Source organism: Onychomys torridus, chromosome 10 (assembly GCF_903995425.1).
Source record: "Onychomys torridus chromosome 10, mOncTor1.1, whole genome shotgun sequence".
Classification (NCBI taxonomy): domain Eukaryota; kingdom Metazoa; phylum Chordata; class Mammalia; order Rodentia; family Cricetidae; genus Onychomys; species Onychomys torridus.
Window position 1 is genome coordinate 86156260 of NC_050452.1, and position 21803 is coordinate 86178062.

The following is a 21803-nucleotide window of genomic DNA, read 5'->3' on the forward strand; positions in this document are numbered from 1 at the left end:
AGAATATATAAAGAACTCAAGAAATTAGACATCAAAATGCCCAACAGTCCAATTAAGAAATGGGCTATAGAACTAAACAGAGAATTCTCAACAGAGGAAGTTCAAATGGTGGAAAGACATTTAAGCAATTGCTCAACATCCCTAATTATCCGGGAAATGCAAATAAAAACGACTCTGAGATACCACCTTACACCTGTCAGAATGGCTAAGATCAAAAACACAGAAGACAGCTTATGCTTGAGAAGATGTGGAGCAAGGGGAATTTTCCCACACTGTTGGTGGGAATGCAAGCTTGTAAAGCCACTTTGGAAATCCATATGGTGCTTCCTTAGAAAATTTGGAATCCATCTCCCCAAAGACCCAGCTGTAGCACTCTTGGTCACATACCCAAGGAATGTTCAATCACATCGCAAGTGCATTTGCTCAGCTATGTTCATATTAGCATTGTTTGTAATAGCCAGAACCTGGAAACAGCCTAGATGCCCTTCAACAGAAGAATGGATAAAGAAAATATGGTACATATACACAATGGATTATTACTCAGCAGAGAAAAACAATGACATCATGAGGTTTGCAGGCAAATGGATGGATCTAGAAAAAAATCATCCTGAGTGAGGTAACTCAGACTCAGAAGGACAAACATGGTATGTACTCACTCATAGTAGGATACTAGTTGTAAAACAAAGATGACTAAACTTCTACACAACTCCAGGGAGGCTACCTAGAAAATGGGACCCTAGGGAAGACACAGAGATCGCCCAATGACAGAGAAATGGATGAGATCTACATGAACAATCTTGACGACAGTGGGAGTAATAAAGGGCAAGGTTTGAGGGAAAGAAAGCATAGGGGACAGGTGATCCCAGCTGGATCAAGAATAGAAAGGGAGAACGAGGAATAACAGACCATGATAAATGAAGAACACATGAGAACAGGAATAGGCAGAGTGCTGGAGAGGTTCCCAGAAATCCACAATGTTACATCCTCTGTAGACTGCTGGCAATGGTTGAGAGAAAGCCTGATCTGTCCTAGTCTGGTGATCAGATGCCCAAACACCCTAACAGCTGTATTGGAACTCTCATCCAATAACTGATAGAAGTGGATGCAGAGATCCCCAGCCAGGCCCCAAGTGGAACTCCAGGTATCCAATTGTCGAGAAAGAGGAGGGACTGTAATAGTGTGTATTGTTCAGTCCAAGACTGGAAAAAGCACAGGGACAAACAGCCAAACGAATGGAAGCACATGAATTATGAACCAACGGCTGTGGAGCACCCAGCTGGATCAGGCCCTCTGGATAAGTGAGACCATTGAATAGCTTGAACTGTTTGGGAGGCATCCAGGCTGTGGGACCAGGACCTGTCCTTAGTGCATGAGCTGGCTGTTTGGAACATTGGGCTTACACAGGGACACTTTGCTCAGCCTGGAAGGACTGGACCTGCCTGTACTGAATCCACCAGGTTTAAATGAATCCCCAGGGGAGTCTTGGTCCTGGAGGAGATGGGAATGGAGGGGAGGGGCTGGGGGGAAGGTGAGGGTGGGTGGGAGTGGGAAGGACAGGGGAACCCATGGTTGATGTATAAAATAAAACACAAATATAATAATAATAAAAAAAAGGAAAAAAAGAGTACAGAAAAGCAGAGACATGGTTGCCTTTGGGCTATTCATAAACTGAATAGTCCTCACATGAGGCAGCTTTCCTGCCCTGGATATAATGATTCGCATCCAGAGAAACACAGGAGGACCTGAATTGGCAACCATGAGCTCCTAGGTATAAGGGCCAAATCAGAAACAGACATTTGACACACAAGAAGCAATAAGCCATGGAAGTCAAGCATCACATCAAGTTTGGGCATTCACTGAGATAGAAATCTTTACCTCTGGTGTTTTATCTTTTTTTATTAGCAGCTTGACTTTCATTGCCACTTTTTGAACCCTGGGAGAGAAAAAATAAATAAAATCAAAGGTAGAAAATTTTGAGATAGGTTTAAATTTAGGGAAGCACATTCATCTGAATTTTGAATGGAGATATAGCTCACAGGCACATACACACAGAGGGAGGAGGAGAAAGAGGAAGGGAGAGGAGGAGGAGAGAGAAAGAGAGAGGGAGAGAGAGAGAGAGAGAGAGAGAGAGAGAGAGAGAGAGAGAACATTCTTCAAGCAACCTTGAGAAAAGACACTGAAGTCTTTTTATGTCCTACAAATAAATTCATCTCTCTTTTTATACAGCCCTTAAGAACATACTTGGGCAAACACTAGATGGAGGTTAATGTCCTCTAATTAAAGTAAATACATTTTAGCAAACTAATAATTTTATCACTGTATTTCCAAAGACTGTCACTCAGCAAAATAGAGGACTCTTGGGCAGAATGAAATATGTGTTTACTCTATGTGCCTGCAAGTGTACTTGAGTGTGCACAAACTGTGAAGGAGCTATGAAGTACACCACAAGCTGCTGTAAAAGAAATAATGAGAAAGGAAGTTGGAGACTTCATCACACCCTCCATGGAGCCATCTACTGGGGCTGACACTCACAGGTACCAGGGCCACACCACAGCAGGGCCACAGCCACAGGAGCAAGAGGAGCAGGACCAGCTCCCTGCTCTCCCCAGCTCCCTTACCCTCAACTCCCCCCCCACACACACACACTGTCAACTGAGTAACCTGGGGAAGATCCAGAAAGATCAGTCATCTTAAAAGCCTTCCTTTCCTAGTGCCCTTCCTGCCCTCCTCCCTTCCCAGCTGACATTGATTTCCTTGGCAAGTCACCTTGACCCCACTGTACTAAGACGACTAGAGAGTTAGAGTCAAGGAGTTAAGAGCAATGGTGTAATTCTAGCAGAGTTATTACCATCCTTATCGACAGGTGATGGGTGTCATTTTGTTTAAATTACACAGAAAAAAACAGCAAAGTTTGGAACCAAGCTTGCCTGGCAGTTTCCTTACACTGGAGCCTCTGTTGTGGACATCTCAACTCTAGTTTGGTGATGGTTGTGCTCTCCAACACAGGACTCTTGGACTTGACAGAGAAGAAGAAGACCCCATAGGAAATTCTATTTTGTTCATCCTTCCTGAAACACCAGTAGAATTTCAGTGGAAAAACAACAAATGAATAATTACCTCTGGACGGAAACAGGCTTCTGGCTCCTGTACTTCGCTGCACTTCTCCTCAGCCGCAGTGAACTTTGTGAACAAACACAGACGCTCCTCCTCCATGATCTCCGGCATCCACTTCACCAAGCTGACCATAAACCTGTGCTCACAGACACCCAACAGAATCCGTGAGTGACTCCTCTCTGTAGCTCTGCTTCTTCAAAGTGTTTGTTATAGAAACATAACAGTCCATCCTAAGCTTCAAATTTGTGACTGTAAAATGTTTAAATTTCTGCAAGGGTCTTTTTTGTTGTTGTTGTTGTTTGAGACAGGGTTTCTCTGTGTAGCTTTGTGCCGTTCCTGGAACTCACTTAGTAGCCCAGGCTGGCCTTGAACTCACAGAGATCAGCCTGGCTCTGCCTCCCAAGTGCTGGGATTAAAGGCGTGTGCCACCACCACCCAACATGCAAGGGTCTGTTTTTTGAAATATTTTACAAATTTTACATACCACCCACAGTTCCACCTCCCTCTCCTCTCCCCTCCCCCCACTTCTCCACCCCCTGTACACTTCTCAGAGAGGGTAATGCCTCCCATGGGGAGTCAACAAAGTCTAGCACATTAAGTTTAGGCAGGCCCAAGCCCCTCTTCTCTGTGTTATGGCTAAGCAAGGCATCCCACCATAGGGAATGTGCTCCAAAAAGCCAGTTCTGCTCCTGGGATAAGTCCTGGTCCTACTGCCAGGGGCTCCACAAACAGATCAAACCATACAACTGTCACCCACATTCAGAGGGCCTAGTTTGGTCCCCTTTGCAAGGGTCTTATGAATGTTTCTTTCTAATTCACAGAATGGACTCTGGAGGACTATATAGTCACAGACCAAAAAAAAAAAAAAAAAAAAAAATAGAGTTTATTGAACATAGTAGATCTTCTAAAAGATTTGTGTCTAAAATCAATTCCCTTTCCTCAGCTAATGCTGTTTCTCTTATACTTGGTACAGACAAGTGTAAATCCAGAATCATGGGCCTTTATTCTTGGCATTTAAACATTACCTGAGAATAAAAGTAAAATTCCTGCCCCTTTGCCTCTCTCCTTTTAAAACACTGAGATTCTCAAGACAAAAATCCATACCATTGGAGATTGCTCAGTGGCTCAGTGGAGTAAAGGTGCCCCCACTGTGCCTGATGAGCGGAGTTCCACCCCAGAACACACATGAGGAAGAAGAAAACCAAACGCCACAAGCTGTCCTCTGACCTCTCAACTCATGTGCATGGTACACACTGTGGCATGTTCACACGTGCACACACACACACACACACACACACACACACACACACATACACAAACATACAAATTACTAAATAAATATAATAACATTTTTAAATATCCATATCATCCTCTTCCAAAAGGAAAAAAAAATAATTCACTTTATTTGCACCTGTCCAGTAGCCCTCTGTTTAACTGCCTGACCCTTCTTTCCAAATTCCAGCCTGGTGGATCGACTCTCCAAATTTCCAATAAGGTAAAAGGAAAGCTAGATCTTTTGTTTATAAACAACAGTAATAAACACACTGTTATTTCATGGCTAGAAGAGCAAAAACAACTTGTTGAACAACACAAATTTTGTCAGCCAAAGCACCTAGACATCACACTAACTCTCCTGAGTCACATGTGCCCTGGGGGCTGAAGGAAGACCTGGGAGAGTTCATACCTGTGTTTCTTATTCTGAAGGTCCTCGTCGTGAGCCAGACACCAGTCTGCACGCAAAGCAGATATAAGTGCAGAGACTGATGGGAGGGCATAGCTTGTGTCAGCATCCAGATGCTCAAAGCAGTGCCTCCTGAAGGCAAAGTCTGTCTTGCAGCAGTGGTCCACAGCAGGATTGATAGTTCGATTTTCATTTACTCCACACAATTCTCCAAGAACTAAATCTGCCTGTACCAATGACAAGTGGAATGTGGATATTATTTTAAAACTCCAAGGACACTTTAAAAAAATCCATATGATTAGGTGAATAGCTAGTTCTGAAATCACCAGCAACCTTGCTTAGGAAAACATGGGTGCCTGTGAAACTGACTGTTGTACTGTGTAGCAAGAATGGTTGAGGCTAAGTGGCAATATTATAAAGGTTTAACCTATAGCAATTAAATACTTACAGATTAATTTTTTCATGTTATTTACACAAAGTTTCTATTGTGTACAGAGACTTGTTAGCAACCACTTCAAAGTAACAGCCAAACATGGTTTCTGAGTGTATTCTGCTCCTGGGTACCTTCCACCCCATTCCTAAAAGACTAGGCAGAAAGTAAACTTTCTATCTGAACTCTCCCTTTGGGGGCAATGTACAAAAACTGTAACACTATTTAAAATGGTAGAGTTTCTGGTCTGGGATGTAGTGCAAGGGCAGCCTGCCTAGCATGTATAATAACTACAGAATAAGTGAATTAGTTTTTCTATGCCATTCTGGAACAATATTGTGCTTTCTAAATCATTTGCCCTAGCCAATCACCTCTGACATAATTTAAAACAAAGAAAGATAATTTGAAGAATCCTTGAAAATGACTTAGGACATTCATTTTCTCCTGATTTTCAGGGATGCACATGGTAAGCCAAAAAAGAAAATAATATTTCTTGCCTGGACAATGTTGAAGACAACAGAGAAGAGTAGAGAATTCATGTAAATCAACAATGGAAGACGTGAGCACAAAAAGCCAACTACCAGGTCTGCAATCCCAGCACTGAAGAGTCAGAGGCAGGAGGGTCACCACAACTTGGGAGCAGCCTAGTCTACATAGTGAATTCTAGGCCAGCTAAGACTACAAGAAGACCCTCTCAAAAACAGAAACAACAGATAACAGACAACAATAGACATGCTAATGGGGAGGAGGGAGATCTCATTGGGTCCCACCTCTAGAGCTACAGGCAATTGACAACCACTGAGAGAGGAAGAATTAGTCTTCCCCAGGGATGAGCCCCCTAATTAGTTACCCAATAACAAATGATCAGACCTAAAAGTGTTACATACAAGTAACACCAAATGGCCTCATCAGGTTTTATACATTTATCCATGGATATATCCGTGTGTGTGTGTGTGTGTGTGTGTGTGTGTGTGTGTGTGTGTGTGTGTGTAAAACAATAGTAATTAAAGAAAAAGAGGTCATGAATTTGAAAGGGAGTAGGGGTGATGATGTAATTATACATTAAGAATTGCAAATTAAAAAAAAAAAAAGAATAGTCAGGTACATGCGCCATACTCACCAAGTCATCAACGCAAGCAAATTCTTCACTTAGGGTGCAGCAGGATGCCAAAACTGCCACCATTTCCTTGCTAAGGGAGATCAGTTCTTCAGTGGAGAGCTGGGGGGCTGCCTTGGTGAACTTGACAAGGTAACTGAAAGAAAACACACCTGTTTGGCTCTAGATGATGGCAAATACCCATTTTCCTTTGAATAATTGCTCACTCTAGATCAACCAACCCATGAGAGATAGGAACAGCCAGCACAAAACAGTGTGACCCCATGCCATGATAGAACATCCTGGGCAGAAACGTCCTTGGCCAGTAAATAAAGTTCTTGAAATAGTTTGTGTTGACAGTAAATAGTGTAAAAGGAGCATTTGGCAGACATGTTAGGAATAAGATAAAGAAAGCTAATATCATTAAATGGACTGAGATTGATGTTGCAGCTGACAGCAACATTGCAAGAATACTGAAGTCACGTTTGGATTGAAGATGTTGAGCTTTAATAAACCCAGCACCAGTATGATCATTATTTTTAAACCTAAATTAACTGCATATTATTCTTGAATTCTCATAAAAGCACCAAAAGGATAAACACTACAACGTTGAGAAAATCCACTGATAATTCTGTGATAATCACTGGCTTAACTCCTGAGCTAAGTTCAGTTCCCCTTCAGTTCCCCAGGAAACAGGAACTACCTGAAGCTTTCTCCATTCTCCTCTCCCACAAAACAGAATACAAGAACCCTGATTTGGAGGTGAGAAACCCGAGTTCACAGACACGAAAGCGTTTCAGGAGCGCTCTTGTCTAGAATCTCAGCTGTGGCCTCATTTCAGGTCAAGGATTCATGTAAAGGCTCAGTGTGAATTCTTGCCTTTTAAGCTCTTGTTCCTTCTCAGAGTTGATGAATTGGCATAACTGAAAGACTAACCTAATATTCTCTATTGGAAAGATCATTTGACCCTGGTCACAGTGTTAGTCCAGTTATGCAGACAACCTACTGGAGTTGCAGGTCATCCTTCTCCAACTCCTGGAAGTGTTTACATTCTTGTTGAACCATTGCAAAGCTTTTCTCAGTTGTCTCATTGAATTTATCCTCCTGAAAATTAAAAGCAATCATGATTATAAACATTTTATCTAAAACTGAATGAAGCCGCATGTCAGCTTGTTGACTATCTTTTTTTGTTTTGTTTTCAGATTATATCCAAACTCTAATTACTACATGTTTTTCACCAAAATATAGCTTTATATGTATGTGCAAGAATTTGAATTACTCAATTATAGATAGACAGTTCAACTACCTCATCCTTTTTAGAGCTTTAAAATTTAAATTTTACCTTGGCAGTATCTGTACATTGATCCTTATCTAGAAGCAGTCAGAGAAGTCATTCCCTGCATCATTACTAAACATGTCCCAACACTACTCTGGCAAAAAAATTTTCTAGAAGTTAATAGCAATTTGTGTCACATGTTTTTAAAAGTCTGGATATTTTGACCCCATTACTCCTTTAACTGATGATCTATCCTGAGAAAAACACTACAAATATTAAAGAAAATGTGTAGAATGAGATTCTCATCTATGCATCGCTTACAAAGCTGTAAACACATAGCTAACGTGCTCAGTTTTCACACACTGTAGGAGAGCAGGTGAGTTACTTCACATCATTATGATAGATCATCAAGCTTATAAAGAGACAGTTGTCTATGTTAGAAGCTGGGAGTCACATGCTCCCGGAGCCTGTGGCGGGAGCCCAGCCATTTGACCACTTTGAGTTGAGCCCTGTACTGCTTATTTCTAACACGGACACTTTGGGGAGAAAACATATCTGTTCTTTTCAGTCACCAGCTGTGTGGCCACAATAGGAAACAAATATAGCACCATTCAATACAAAATGAAAAGATTCCTGTTATACTAAATAATGTAAAGTCCAAACATTTTCTAAGAAATGTACCTTTTCGATCTTATTTTTTAAGATATATGCAAATATAGGGAAAGAAATATGAACGAAAATATTTAACATAATATTATAATTATAATGGTATAGCACATATAATATATAATTATATTATAATCAGACAGCTTTAATAAAGATTAATGGTTGTTTTGGTTTTCTGAATCTCAGTCAGCAGGACCTACCGCATGGCGATAACAACCTGGGGGGCTTTCTCTACTGCAACAATCTTCCAGGAGGTCCTTATACACTTTAGAAATTCTCAGAAGCTCTGGTGTAGAAAGTTCATTATGTCTCCTGGAGTATTCATGAGTAAACCTGAGGTGTGCAAAACATTTATTATGTTAGAAAGAATATAATTATATCTATTATGTTATAGAAAAAATAAAAGATCCAACTCTGCTTTTAATGAATCAAGTAAGATCTAACATTGTGTCTGTTGCCAAGGCCAAATCTGGAATGCAGTCTGTCCATAAAATTCTTTACACATTTTTTTCTGTATTATATTTCAAACTAACATTCTTTCCTCATCTAAGAGGATAGAGTTGTTGGAATTATTTAAAAACAACTCTTAGAAAAATTTAACACATGATACTGTCTATCAAAACTATGCCATGTCTGAAGGACTCCAAGGCAACATACTGCAGAGAGGCATGCAATTCTGTGTTTAGTTGCTCTGCTACTCACAATAGCTAAGAAATGGAACCACAAGCAGATGAGTAAAGAAAATGTGATACACACACAATGACATTTCTTCATCCAAAAGGAAAAAATAAAATCATGACATTTGCAGGAAAATAGATGGAACTGGGGATCATTATATTAAGAGAAATAAGCCTGACACGGAATCTAGATTTAAATTTGTAAGTGTGTGTGTGTGTGTGTGTGTGTGTGTGTGTGTGTGCGTGCGTGTGTGTGTACACGTGTGTGTGCATGCACATGTGCATGTGAGTGCATGTTAAAACTAGAAGAGTTCAGCAGAAGGCAAAGAGAGTCACATGACTTAAAGGCATATGGCGAAGGATTGTGGGGGAAGAAGGTGGCCAGAAAATGGAGTGGAGAAGGGATAGGAGAAGACAGTGGGTGAGTGAAATGAATAAGAACGAAGTACAGTTGCCATATAAACATGAAAATTCCAGAATGAAAACCACCACTCGGCACTGACTTTAAAAATCAATAATAACAGAAAATAAAGCAGGTAGTTTAACTTGTCCCAGTGACAAATAAGATTCAGATTTAGTCCTGGGGCCTGCAGTCCATTAATCTTCCTCTTAGGAACTGCGGGGTGACATTGCTGGACAGTCAAGCATGAGACCTCCTAAGACTGGAACTCCCGGGGTCAATTCCTTACTCTGTCATTTTTACCTGTGAATCTTGAACACGCCACTTAATTCCTTTATTTCTCTCAGTGTGCTCATGGAAAATATCAGGGGAAATGGCACTTATTATACATTTGGTTTTAAAATAAGATGGAGAATCTGAATAAGAGATTTAGCCTACTGCCTGGTACATAGAAAGCATTCAGTAAATGTTCGCCATCACTGTAATACTGTCATTGCTTAACTTAAAAGTCTGTGGAATAACTAATGTGCAAGCCATGATTTTTATAAACTTTAGGATGCCAGTGAATTCAATAGTGCCTTATCCTTCATTTTTGTTTGCCTTCTAAACTTTCAATACTTATAGTACTCGGCAAAGAAGTCGTCCTGGTTAGAATCTCGTTCCTGACACATGTTTCCGCTGTCAGTAAACTTGGGTTCGCTGGGAGATAAGTCTTCCGGTTTGTCTTCTTTATTTGTGTTAATTATACAGTCTTCACGCTCTGGGGTTTCCTTTTCACAGCACTCTTTGATTTTGCTTGAGATGAAGTCTTGTTTTGAGCAAATATGGTTTATAACCTGGCTCTGCATTGAATAAGGACAAGGTAAGTTTTGACTCGGATTTTCTTCAAGTTGGCTTTTCCTTCATAAAAGAATGGCTGAACAGCTGGTGGTGATGGCACATGCCTTTAATCCCAGCACTTGGGAGGCAGAGCCAGGCGGATCTCTGTGAGTTCGAGGCCAGCCTGGGCTACAGAGTGAGTTCCAGGAAAGGCTCAAAACTACACAGAGAAACCCTGTCTCAAAAAAACAAAACAAAAAAGAATGGCTGAACATAACAATTAGCATCCACCCCATCGACAGAGCCAGTCATGAATGTAACATTAACACCCATCCATCAATTGACTAGATAAATAATATTCACTTAAATTGACACTTACTTAATATTCATGAATTATCACATTAGTGCAACTGTTTTCTACCCTTAGGATTTTAGATCTTAAAAGCAGGTGGGGGAGCTCTATCCTAAACTTACATTCATTGTTAAACATTAGGGTTTTAAGGACTTTCTCCCCACTTCTCTGATACATTGAAATCTTTACTTTTTTAAAATTACTGTACCCATCTACTTCGTTTCAGGGAAGTGGGCACACATGCCTGCCATGGCACATATGTAGAGGTCAGAGGACAACTTGTGGAAGTTTGTTCTTTCCACCATAAGGGTCCTGGGGACCAAACTCAGGTCCTCGGCCTTGAAAGAAAGTATCTTTTCCCACTGAGCCATCTCACTAATCTCACTGTTACCTTATCTTCTAATGTTGTTGTACCCCACAAGAGTTGACTCTGCTTCCCCAGGTGGCCACTGAAGGCATAGCCACACATCTCAGCTGATCTAGTTCTCTTGTAGACTAAACCTGTCTTTCTGAGGATGTAGCAAAGCCCACAAATATTTGACAAGTGAATGAAATATTGGTTAGGGGATGAGAGGGATAGTTAAGAACACTGACTGATCTTGCAGAGGCCCCAGGTTCTGTTCCTAACACCCACGTGGTGGCTCATGGCTGCCTGTAACTCCAGCTCCAGAGGATCCACAGCCCCCTGGCTTCTGTAAGCACTTGCAAAAAGGTGGTGTGCTTGCACACGTGCACACACACACACACACACTAAACCTTTTTGTTTAAGGAAGGAGGGGCTCTTCCAAGAAGGGTAAAGAGACCAGAGTTACAAAGGGACAAAAGAGAACTAGAATAAGAGGGTTAAATGAGGAGGGTGAAGGTGAAAGGGCAGAAAGAGAAAGAAGGCAGAAAGGAGAAAGGAAGGAATGTGGGGAGGGACAACTTGATAGGAAATCACAACATGTCCACACGGTTGGGCTTGCCCGGCGGACCGCCTAATTATTTCCGGTTCAAAATAGCCATTTCCAGGTCAGAACATCTCTTGTGGGTAGGACTCCGTGGCTTTACATGTAATCTACGTGCATGTGTGGAATAGCCACATGCGGTCCTGTACGCATGTGCGGCCCACTCTTTAAAAAGCCGGCGCCATTTTGCACAGGTCTCTCTCTCTCCTCTCTCTCTTGTCTCCTCACTCACGTGTGTGCTTCACACAGGCCTGTCACATTTCTATCCTCTTTAATAAAAACTCTTCTGTGGTCTTGTCGTGTTCGGGATGTTTTCTCACAGGGTAAGAGCGCTGCTAAATAACTAGCACAACTCAAACTAAAGGCCTTTTGAAAAGCCATGTGAAACCTACTCCTGCAGAAGCTTCCTGAAATATATATGAGTATAAAAGGAATTTAAATGGGGTTACCACATACAAGGGAGACAATGCCCCAACTAGACTAACAAGGTCTAGGCTAACAAGTAAAACCCCAGTAACATGAATGGGCTACATCTTGTTGAATTGTTGGCCAAAGGTGTCCCAAAGACCTCCCCCAAACATAGGCTATTGTCAGTTCTGTGGGTTACCTTCCACAGCCTGTTGGTAAGGCCCTATTGCTGAAGACATCATTTACTTATGTCATTGTACATGAAGAAATTTAGCTAGTGTCCATCTAGAAGCTTCACCCCTCCTGACTAGTATGTATGGTGCTGGAAGGTGCTGTACACTCTGCCAGAAGAGAAAAGTACTTATCAATATCACACAGGTACAAAGCCTGTAACTACTGAAGTAACCTGCCTATAAAATATACTGGGACAACAGTATCACACATGTTATGGGAGTAACCTATCACTTTTTGATGGGATTTAAGGTCCTCTCCACAAGATGGAACCCATATGTGATACTACTGAAATTACCGAGAACCTGAGACTAGACAGGTCATAAGCCTAGAGGAAAACCTACAACTTTTTTTTGCTAAAAATGAACATATCAATCAAGTGACTCCTGATGATATATTGTTATACCCATAGATCAGTACATCACACTCAACCCTCATCAGAGAATTTTCTTCTTGCAGTAGATGGTAAATGACACAGAGACTGAGGCCAACGTGCAGAGAATGAGAGACTTTGGAACACTGGGTCCTGAATGGGATGCCTTTATCAAACCCCTCCATTCAAGGTTTGTGGATCTATGTGGAAGAGGAAGTGGATTGACCATAAGATCCAGAGGTGGTAAGTGACTCCAAGGAAACAGTGTCTTCCAGACACAACAGGGGAAAGTAGGCACAAAGCCCTACCCTAACCAAGAAGCTTTTTGCCATCAACACCTTCTGGGAGAGGGAAAATCAGTTTTCTGCAGTGGAGTGACACTGGGTATATCAACCACATGTCAGAGCAGGCCCCGTGCTCAGGAGTAGTTGCTAGTCAACACAAAATAAACACCCTTTGTGTGTGTGTGTGTGTGTGTGTGTGTGTGTGTGTGTGTGTGTGCGCGTGCGCGCGCGCGCATGCGCTTTTTGTTTTGTTTTGTTTTGGTAATGCCTTTTGACTTGGTTTGTCTTGTTCATTTTGGTTTTGGATATGTTTGTTTTTCTGAGAGAGATAAAAGACATAAAGTTGGATGGGTAAGAAGATGGGGATGATCTAGTTGAGGTAGGGGAAAGAGTGTGACTAAATTATATTACATGAAAAAAAAGCCAATAAAAAAAACCCAAAGATTGATTAGGAAATTAACCTTTACAGAATCTACCAACGAAGACTCCCCAGCTAGAAGAAGCTTTCTTATCTGTGTAATCATTTCCATATGGCTACTATAAATTTGAGGCTGTTCAAATAATCGAATGTACACAGTGTATAAGAGAGAAAGCCCTGTCCTCTCCTTTCTTCACTGCCCTTACCTCTGCCTGAAGCCTGGGGATGAGGGAAAGAGGAAGGTTATCTTATTCACACAGGACTAATTTTAAAAGCTGACGTGGCTCTCAGTGCTCCCTCCAGACCCTCCGTACCTTCATCCCACCCCATCCCACACTCTCTGGGTACTTCAGGTCTCCCTGACTCGACTCAACCTATTCCCGCTACTGGAGTCTTCTGGAGGACACTGAGGGTACAGGACAAGGTGAATTCCAGGGCTAAGGTGACAATGGAGTAGGAATCGGAACTGTATTCCCAGCATGCCTATCTCAGCGGAAGCCAGTGTGCTAGGCAAAGCGTGTTTTAATTTCCTGAGAATTCGTTTCTATTTTCAGTTAATGACAACTGAATTTCTTCCATCTCTCCATAAAGACATTAAAGAGGAGGAAATTTTAAAAACAATATGATCCCTTAATTTCAGGTACAAGCCATAAAAAATTTAAATTATTATACTAATTTAGTATATTAGATTTAACATTATTAAACCCACATTTCCATAAACAACCAAATACTACAAAAATCAATTATGAGTGGCGTCCTTTTAACTGGGTTACATTTGAGAATAAAATAATTTAGGAGGACATCTTCTGTTCTCTGCTTAATTTAAAGTAGATATTTCCCAATCTCCTATATTTGAAGTTATTTGAGTAATATACTGTCCTTACGGTAAGTAAAATAACAAATTTAAAGCCATCACAACAAAGCTTAATTTTAACTAAGAAGAAATCTGTGGGGTTTTTTTGTTTGTTTGTTTTTTAATTTTTTCCAACTTAATATTTTTATGGATTATTTGGGAATTTCATACAATGTACACCTATTATACCCTCCCACTCTGATGCACACCCCCTAAAAAAGGGGGGTAAAAGAAAAAAATAGCCCAAGTTCAATTTGTGTTGCCTATATACCCACTGGAGCATGGTCAAACTCCCATGGGCCAGCCCTCTAAAGAACACTGAGTCCTTCCCCACCTCCCCTGTGAAGCCATCCATTGTGAAAGCTACCCTTCAGCAAGAGGGCTGGAGAGATGGATCAGTGATCAAGTGATCACTCCTTGCAAGCATGAGGACACGTGTTTAAGCCCCAGAACCCACACTTTTAAATCTGTGTATTTTTAATGCAATTGTGTTGCCTTTAAAGTGCATGAACAATTTCAACTCTGCAACAGTAAAAAAGGCTTAAAAAAGGCACTTTAAGGGTTACCAGATGCTGGGGTAGATGCAAGAATTGGGGAGGGGGTGTCATTCAAAGACAAAATTTCAGATCTATAGGAGAATTCAGGAATTCTATTGTAGACCATGGTGACTATAGATAATAACAGTATGTCATAAAACTTTAAATTTACTAGGGAAGTAAAGTGGAAGTAATCTTACCACAAAAAATAAATAAATAAATATATACAAAATATATACAATTGTTTGTCAATTAGAAAGAAAGAGAAAGGGAGGGAGGGAGAAAATGGGGGAAGGGAAGAAGATCATTTGAAATTATTTGAAAAGACCTTAGGAAATCAAATAAAGCAACCTTCTAAAATCAATAATAATGTCATTTTCTGAGGTTTACTGAGGGCTTGTGATATAAAGAAAATAATTACTAATGGGCAGGAAGAGATAGGGAGTGATAAACAACAGTTCTAACCTGGTAAGGTTCCTGCTCACCATTACCTATTACACATTTTATAAGGAACTAGTGGAGAGGAGGAGCCTTGAAACATAAAGAAAAGACAGTCTGATAATACCTAAGTGGATCAGTATACATTGTACACAGAGTTGTAACACAATATTGCACCGAGCATCGTAACTATGAGTAATTTTATGTGATAATTAGAATATAAAGTTAAAAAATAACTATTACAAATCAGTTTTTTGCTTTCTTTAAAAAACAAACAAACAAACAAAAAACTTACCTGACTTCGGATACACTGCACAACATCCCCTTCACAGCATTCCTCATACATGGTAGAAACATCTTCTAAGAGGGAAGTGAGGTCCCTAAATCCAATCCTGGGGAATTTTTTACTGAATACAGCAATGTTTCTGGAAAGATCATTGATAGCCCACTAAGATCATTTGAACAACCAATAGATGAAGAAGGTTTTTTCTTATATAACACAAATGGCATAAGTATCAAGGACAGTTGATAACACAATTTGTGCACAGATGTTCTCATCAAATAGCTGATGGTGTTGTTCTGTGATCACTTGGAAAACTGAAGGCTGGACATTTTGCCACCCTCATCCCCAATTCTAGATTCCAACTAAACATGACCTGAGAGAGTCTCTGTGTCCTAAATTACTACAGCAAAACATACCATGTGAGCTGATTGCAATTATAGAAAAAGCATCACACACACTATCCAAAATGTATCTCAGAACAGCCCTCTTTCCCTTGCCATTCTCTCATCCCTATATCTTTTCCTACCTTGCCTTAGTGACCTTGGGTTTTTGTTTGTTTGTTTGTTTTGTTTTTTGTCTTTTATTGAGCTATCCATGTAGACTCACACACCTCCAAACTCTTAAAAACCAGGAAGACTACAAATAAAAAGTCATCAGCTGTTTAACAGAAACAACAACAACCAAAAAATAAAATGTATGCCACCAGCAAGAGAATACAAGAGATACTGTATAAAACTCACATAGAGTTTAAGACTTTGGGTCCAAATTTTGTAAGGGCTCCACAAACATTTCCTTGATAAGAAGATGATGCTTTTAAATATTGTGTGATAGGAGCTGCCTGAAAGATAAAGAAAATTCTGTTGAAATGAGGCCCAAATCTCACTATGTTCTTAGTTTTTTAATTACATGTAAATCAACTACCCCAGAAAATCTCCAGCTACAAAAAAAAATGGAATTTTTCTCTTAGTAAGTTTACATGTTGAGAGAAATGTATATCTTAAAGTGTGTATTTCACTGGCACATTAAAAATGCAGGGCCAGGATTCCTGATGACAGCCTCGCACTTGGTAAGAGAAGGCTTGCTGCAGCATGTCCCCTGAACGTGGCTGCCACCACTGGCATGATTTCATCTTGTGGTTTAAACCGAAAGGAAGTTTGTCATGGACAGAAGGCATCATGCCAGCATTTACCCTGGACATACCTGTACTTAGGCTTTCTTCCAATGCAAAAGGAAACCAAAGGTGGGAGCCTGGCATTGGGGAATCTCTTTCATAGGTTTCTGGTAAATGGTGCATTTCTACCAGTGTGACCTATGAACTTAACATCAGTGAGTGTGATAAGACAATACTGAATATAGCAGACACATGAAGAGCTGGAGCTATGGCACTGGGCATTTTCATGCCCTTGGTGAAACAAGTGTAGTACCCACCTTGTCCTGAAAGCAGCTGGCTTTCTCTTGCTGCTCACAACATGTGGTCGCCACCTCCTCAAACCGAGCAGCCACAGTTAGGAGAACAGGGGAGAAGGTAAAGGGGTGCCTCCTGGCAACCTCATACATATAGCTATAAAACATGAAGGTTTTTAAAAGATAGGGAGGGATGATTGACAAGGGAAAGGAAGGGAAGGGAAGAAGAACACAAGAAAAGCAAGTTGTGAAAATGAAGGGAAGGTTAAGGAAGGACCCCCATTGTAGGGAAGTTCAGTGAAAAGCAGTGTGATCCAGTCACCAGAACCAGCCATTTCCAGCCTTTAGCACTGGAGCTGCTAACTTCGAATTAAGGAAAAGGTGGGCAGTTCTCATCCTGAGCACTGAGCTGTATGTATTCTCCTTCCCTCCCTTCCTGTGACATAAGAAGCCAGTCTTCCTACCATATTGAAGAAAATAATCCTTCTGAACACACCACATCCAAGACTCAAGGAACAAACCTCCTTAAGTTCAAACTTGTAGCACAATACCTTCCCAGAAAAAAAATAAAAAATAAAATAAAATAAAAAACTTTCACTACTATTATTGCCAAGAAATTTGAGGCTCCGTGTTCAGTAATTTAAGTCTTCCCAAGGTAAAATGTGCAACTGCCCTTGGGAGGAAAATACTTCCATCCCCATGTTTCCTAGCTATTTAATGCTACATAATACACCTCAGCTCTGTGGGTTATCACATTAGAAGATACAGGGTGCTAATGTAAGAGTCAAAGCAGGGTCTACCGCTACAGCCTCACTGAGCATAGATCCCAACACAATAAACATTGACTGACTTTACAAATCTGTCTATTAATCAATGAATCCAGACATGCAAAAATAGGGAAAAGCAGAAGTTGCTTGGAAAATACAAATTTAAAACTAAAACAAAAGAGAGAGAGAGAGAGAGAGAGAGAGAGAGAGAGAGAGAGAGAGAGATTTTTAGCCTAGTAAGAACAATACTTCAAATCCTTTTGATACCAAAATTAAACTTACAGGTTTAAAAATGATTCACTGTTATTTTTATAAGCTTGGCATTTCTCTTCTGGATCCAGAGTAGGGAAAGGGGGCAGAAAGCCTACGTTAGCTTTCTTGTTGTAGAAGAAACAGAGTCTCCTCGCAGAGTCAGTTTTACCGCAGCAGTGAGAAAAGTTATGCTTCTGGGGCAGCCCCTCCATCGCACAGATCATGTCCTGGATGGCCTCATTCTGGACAACAGAGAGGAAGACAATGTTCCAGCATGGCAAAACTCTGCTACCTCCTGAGGAGGCTCAGTGGACACAAAGGACAGTGCTATCTTTGGAGGAAAGGTTACAGTTTCCACAGTTCTCTACAGAATGTTTTTACCTAAGGCCCTCAGCGATCATCCCACACTTTGAGAAACTTCAGTCCTACAGCAAGCCTTCTTATCCTGGTCCCATTTCTTTAATGCCTACATTTCAGTTCCAGAATAGTCAAGACACTATGTTGGAAAATTGTCACATGCTCCTTAAGCTTCTTGAAAGTGGACTCTGGGAATGAAGAGGCTCTCCCTTGCCTCAGACTCAAGCATGTTTATTTCAAGTGTCCTCTAAAATTCCCTATCTGGGACAGGCTGGCCACCTAATTCTGTGACATGTGACAGAAAGGAAATAGCTAACAATATTAATAACACTGTGCACTTTCTAATAGAGATTATTATCATTCATCCCATAATATGAAAAATGACTGCGGTGGAATGAGAATCCAGATGCTCATCCATGGAGAGAAAGCTTTGATGTCTTGAAAAACTCCAGTTGGGAACTCCAGCTAGGAGTTCTCAGAAGGGCTTCCCCAGTCATTTCTACTGAGTATTTTAAGTGTCCGATTTGGTAATATTACTTTTGCTTGTTCTCTTCATTTGGGCTGTTCCAGTCACTTCTGCTCGATGCTGTAAGCACGCAACATTAAATACGACATTCCATGTGTCTAGAGCACCATTCTTAGATCTTGTTGGGTAAGAATCACGAGCAGTTTACTTACAGCCACTTTTGAACACTCTGGAAGTGTCTCATCTGCCGAGCACCTGTCCCTGTAACCCACCATGACTTCCGCCAGCGTCTCCGCCTCATCCAGTGACGCTTCCTGAACATGTTGAGCAATTGCAATGATGGTCCTGCAACAGTCCGTGGAGGGGACACAGTGATTTCTGGCAGAATTTCTAGTTACGCCTAAAAGTAACCCACAGAAAGGGCTAATGCATTTACTCTTCATACAGCTGCTGCTTAAGTTATCCTCATCTTTGGGGAGCATTCGCCTTCCTAGAGCGTGTTTGATGACAATATAGCAAAAGCACTATGATCAAAGGAAATCCAGAACAACTCACAGGTATGCAGTATTCTCATTTATGAATTTCTGGGTAGCATTGAAGTGATCTGAAAAGCAAGAATATTTAGATGATTACACATCCTTATAGTGTAACACTTTCCCAATAAATAACTTTACATGTTATTCAAGTGTGAAACTATAAAAGGTTTATGATGGAAATATTTTAAGATGGTTAATAAGGAATGTAAAATTCTCTCTCTCTCTCTCTCTCTCTCTCTCTCTCTCTCTCTCTCTCTCTCACACACACACACACACACACACACACACACACACCAAATAGGAGACCTAATCACAACTGAGTGTGTATGCAGGAAATGATGGTTTGCCATTTCCATCCCACGTGTCTATCACTCACATGCCACGTGAAGATTAGCCGGTCAACAATGTCATGATGACATTCCTGGTGGCAGTCAGTACAGTTTCCAGTGCTAGTCATGTGATCTCTAGGTTCACCCAAAATCACAGATTCTTTCTCAGATAATAGGAGGGTTTTGTTGGTTTGGTTTGGTTTGGTTTGGTTTTTCGAGACAGGATTTCTCCATGTAGTTTTGGTGCCTGTCCTGGAATTCACTCTGGAAACCAGGCTGGCCTCGAACTCACAGAGATCCACCTGGTTCTGCCTCTTGAGTGCTGGGATTAAAGGTGTGCCACCACAGCCTAGCAATCATAGGAGATTTATATTTGTCCACATAGACTATGTTTTTGGAGTATTTTTTATATAAAATATTGTTCTGCGCACTATGAAACAATCAGCAATGATCAAGAAAGATACCTTTTTTGAATCTTGGTTTCCTGAGTACTCATCACATAGTGGAAATAGCTTGTGCATATGACTATAATCTAATATGGAATATAGTTAAATATTCATCATGAATGCTTTGTAATCCCTAAGTAAGGGACCAGAAAAGATTTAGGAGGAGTGCCATATGGATTAAGACTGAAGAAATATTTTAAAAATTAGTAGGAGTGTAAGATGCCCAGTCTTAAGTGTAGAGAAAATATGTAAACAAAAACGAAAAGACAAGAAATCTTGAGACATAGTTGGAGAAACACGATGCATTTCATAAGAAGAACAAGATTTCTTTTAGAATTTGCATTATAAGGATCTTGCATGTAAAACCAAGAAATGTGAGCTTCAGTTGGAAGTCACTGAGGTCTTCATAGAGGATAGTAATATGACCACGTTTACACAATAAGAAACACTGAGCAATGAGGCAACCTATGGAAAGTGATGGGAACTGCTTGCCATGTAGAAAGAAGGAAAAATAATTGGGTGGTATATAGTTGGAGGATCATTAGGGGACTGTACAATTGTTCTATCGGAAAAAAACAGTGGGAGCTGAATTTGCTGGGAGTAATAAAAAAAGGAAAGAAAGCACAGCGACAAAACACACTAAATGGACAGAAGTAGCAGGATCTGAAATGGGTTGTTATGTGGAGAAAGCAGAGGAAGACCTTAAGAAGTGGCATCTCGCCAGGCGGTGGTGGCACATGACTTTAATCCCAGCACTCGGGAGGCAGAGGCAGGCAGATCTCTGTGAGTTTGAGGCCAGCCTGGGCTACAAAGCAAGATTCTGGAAAGGCGCAAAGCTACACAGAGAAACCTTGTCTCAAAAAACAAAAAACAAAACAAAACAAAACAAAAAAAAAAAAAAAAAAAAAAAGAATTGGCATCTCGTCAAGCCTGTGACTGCCCTTCCTCACTAGCAAGTACCTTATGGGATGTCTGGTAGAAGATATGACCCAGGCCAGGACCACTGCGATATGCTGAATACTTTGTGCAAATTACATTCATTTTTTAAATTTATTTTTTGAGATTCTAATATCATTACATCATCCCCCCTCCCAATCCTCCCAGTTACCCCTCCTTGCTCTCTTTCTAATTTATGATCTTTATTCATTCATTGTTGTTACACATATTATATATGCATATAGATATTCTTTGATACATAATTATAACCTGCTCAGTCTGTATAATGTCACTTATATGCATGTTTTCTGGGCTGACAAAAAGCAAATTACATTCATGTACAGAAGATGTGACTTTCTGGCCAGAAGGATCACATTTCTTGGATAGGAAAATTTCAAAGTTTCTCCATTTGGACATACAAATGTAAAATTGCCCTTTCTTCTAGTATGACACTTCCTTGCACACTCTATTGCTGTGAGTGTGTAACAGACAGCTGAAGGGCAAAGGAGGGACTCATATTCCCTGAAGGTTTTTACCATCTAGTTGGGAGGCACGTTGGACAACCAACAATATTTTTTAAAGATTGTGTATAAATTTTTGTATATGTGTGTATGTATATACTGCATCTATTGTTCTTCTGATAGAATAAATATACTAATTTACTAATATTTTGAAGTCCAAATTAGATATCAAGATAACACTTTCTATTCTCCATAGATTGCTGGCCATTTCTGAGTTCAAACACCCTGTATAATGGGTAATATGAAATGAGAACGAAAATCTGTATGTTGTTTGAAATTACAGACCAGTATACATAAACAAAGAAAAGACAGAAAAAAATAAATAAAACCATAAGAGTAATTAAAATTTTAAAGGGCTTTAAAAAAAGTAGCGCCCCTAATTTAGTCATTCCCTGGTAATATACAAGAGAATTCCTTACCAACATCCTGCAGCTTTGTAGGTAGGGCTAAGGATTCAGCCAAAGAAAACAAGAAAGAAATAAAGCCTATAAAATTTAAGTGTTTCAT

General features: G+C 40.4%; 1 protein-coding gene across 1 annotated transcript; it reads right to left on the bottom strand.

The window, feature by feature from the left end:
• Positions 1-1885: 1885 nt before the first annotated feature.
• On the bottom strand, positions 1886-21803 carry Afm (afamin). The gene is made up of 14 exons (XM_036201133.1): positions 21716-21803; positions 19084-19132; positions 18741-18873; positions 17736-17947; positions 16711-16843; positions 16023-16120; positions 15295-15424; positions 9968-10182; positions 8464-8596; positions 7328-7425; positions 6346-6478; positions 4799-5022; positions 3118-3250; positions 1886-1933 (listed from the first exon to the last, which is right to left on the bottom strand). Exons 1-14 carry the CDS (start codon positions 21801-21803, stop codon positions 1886-1888), a joined length of 1827 nt encoding a protein of 608 aa, XP_036057026.1.

Excerpts from the sequence above, each read along its gene's own strand:
- Afm (XM_036201133.1), bottom strand. The coding sequence starts at position 21,803 with ATGAAACACTTAAATTTTATAGGCTTTATTTCTTTCTTGTTTTCTTTG. Across the intron at positions 16,844-17,735 it reads AGTGAATCATTTTTAAACCT|CTATATGTATGAGGTTGCCA; the intron begins GTAAGTTTAATT and ends CATGTTTTATAG. Across the intron at positions 3,251-4,798 it reads CTTCAGAATAAGAAACACAG|GTTTATGGTCAGCTTGGTGA; the intron begins GTATGAACTCTC and ends CTGTGAGCACAG.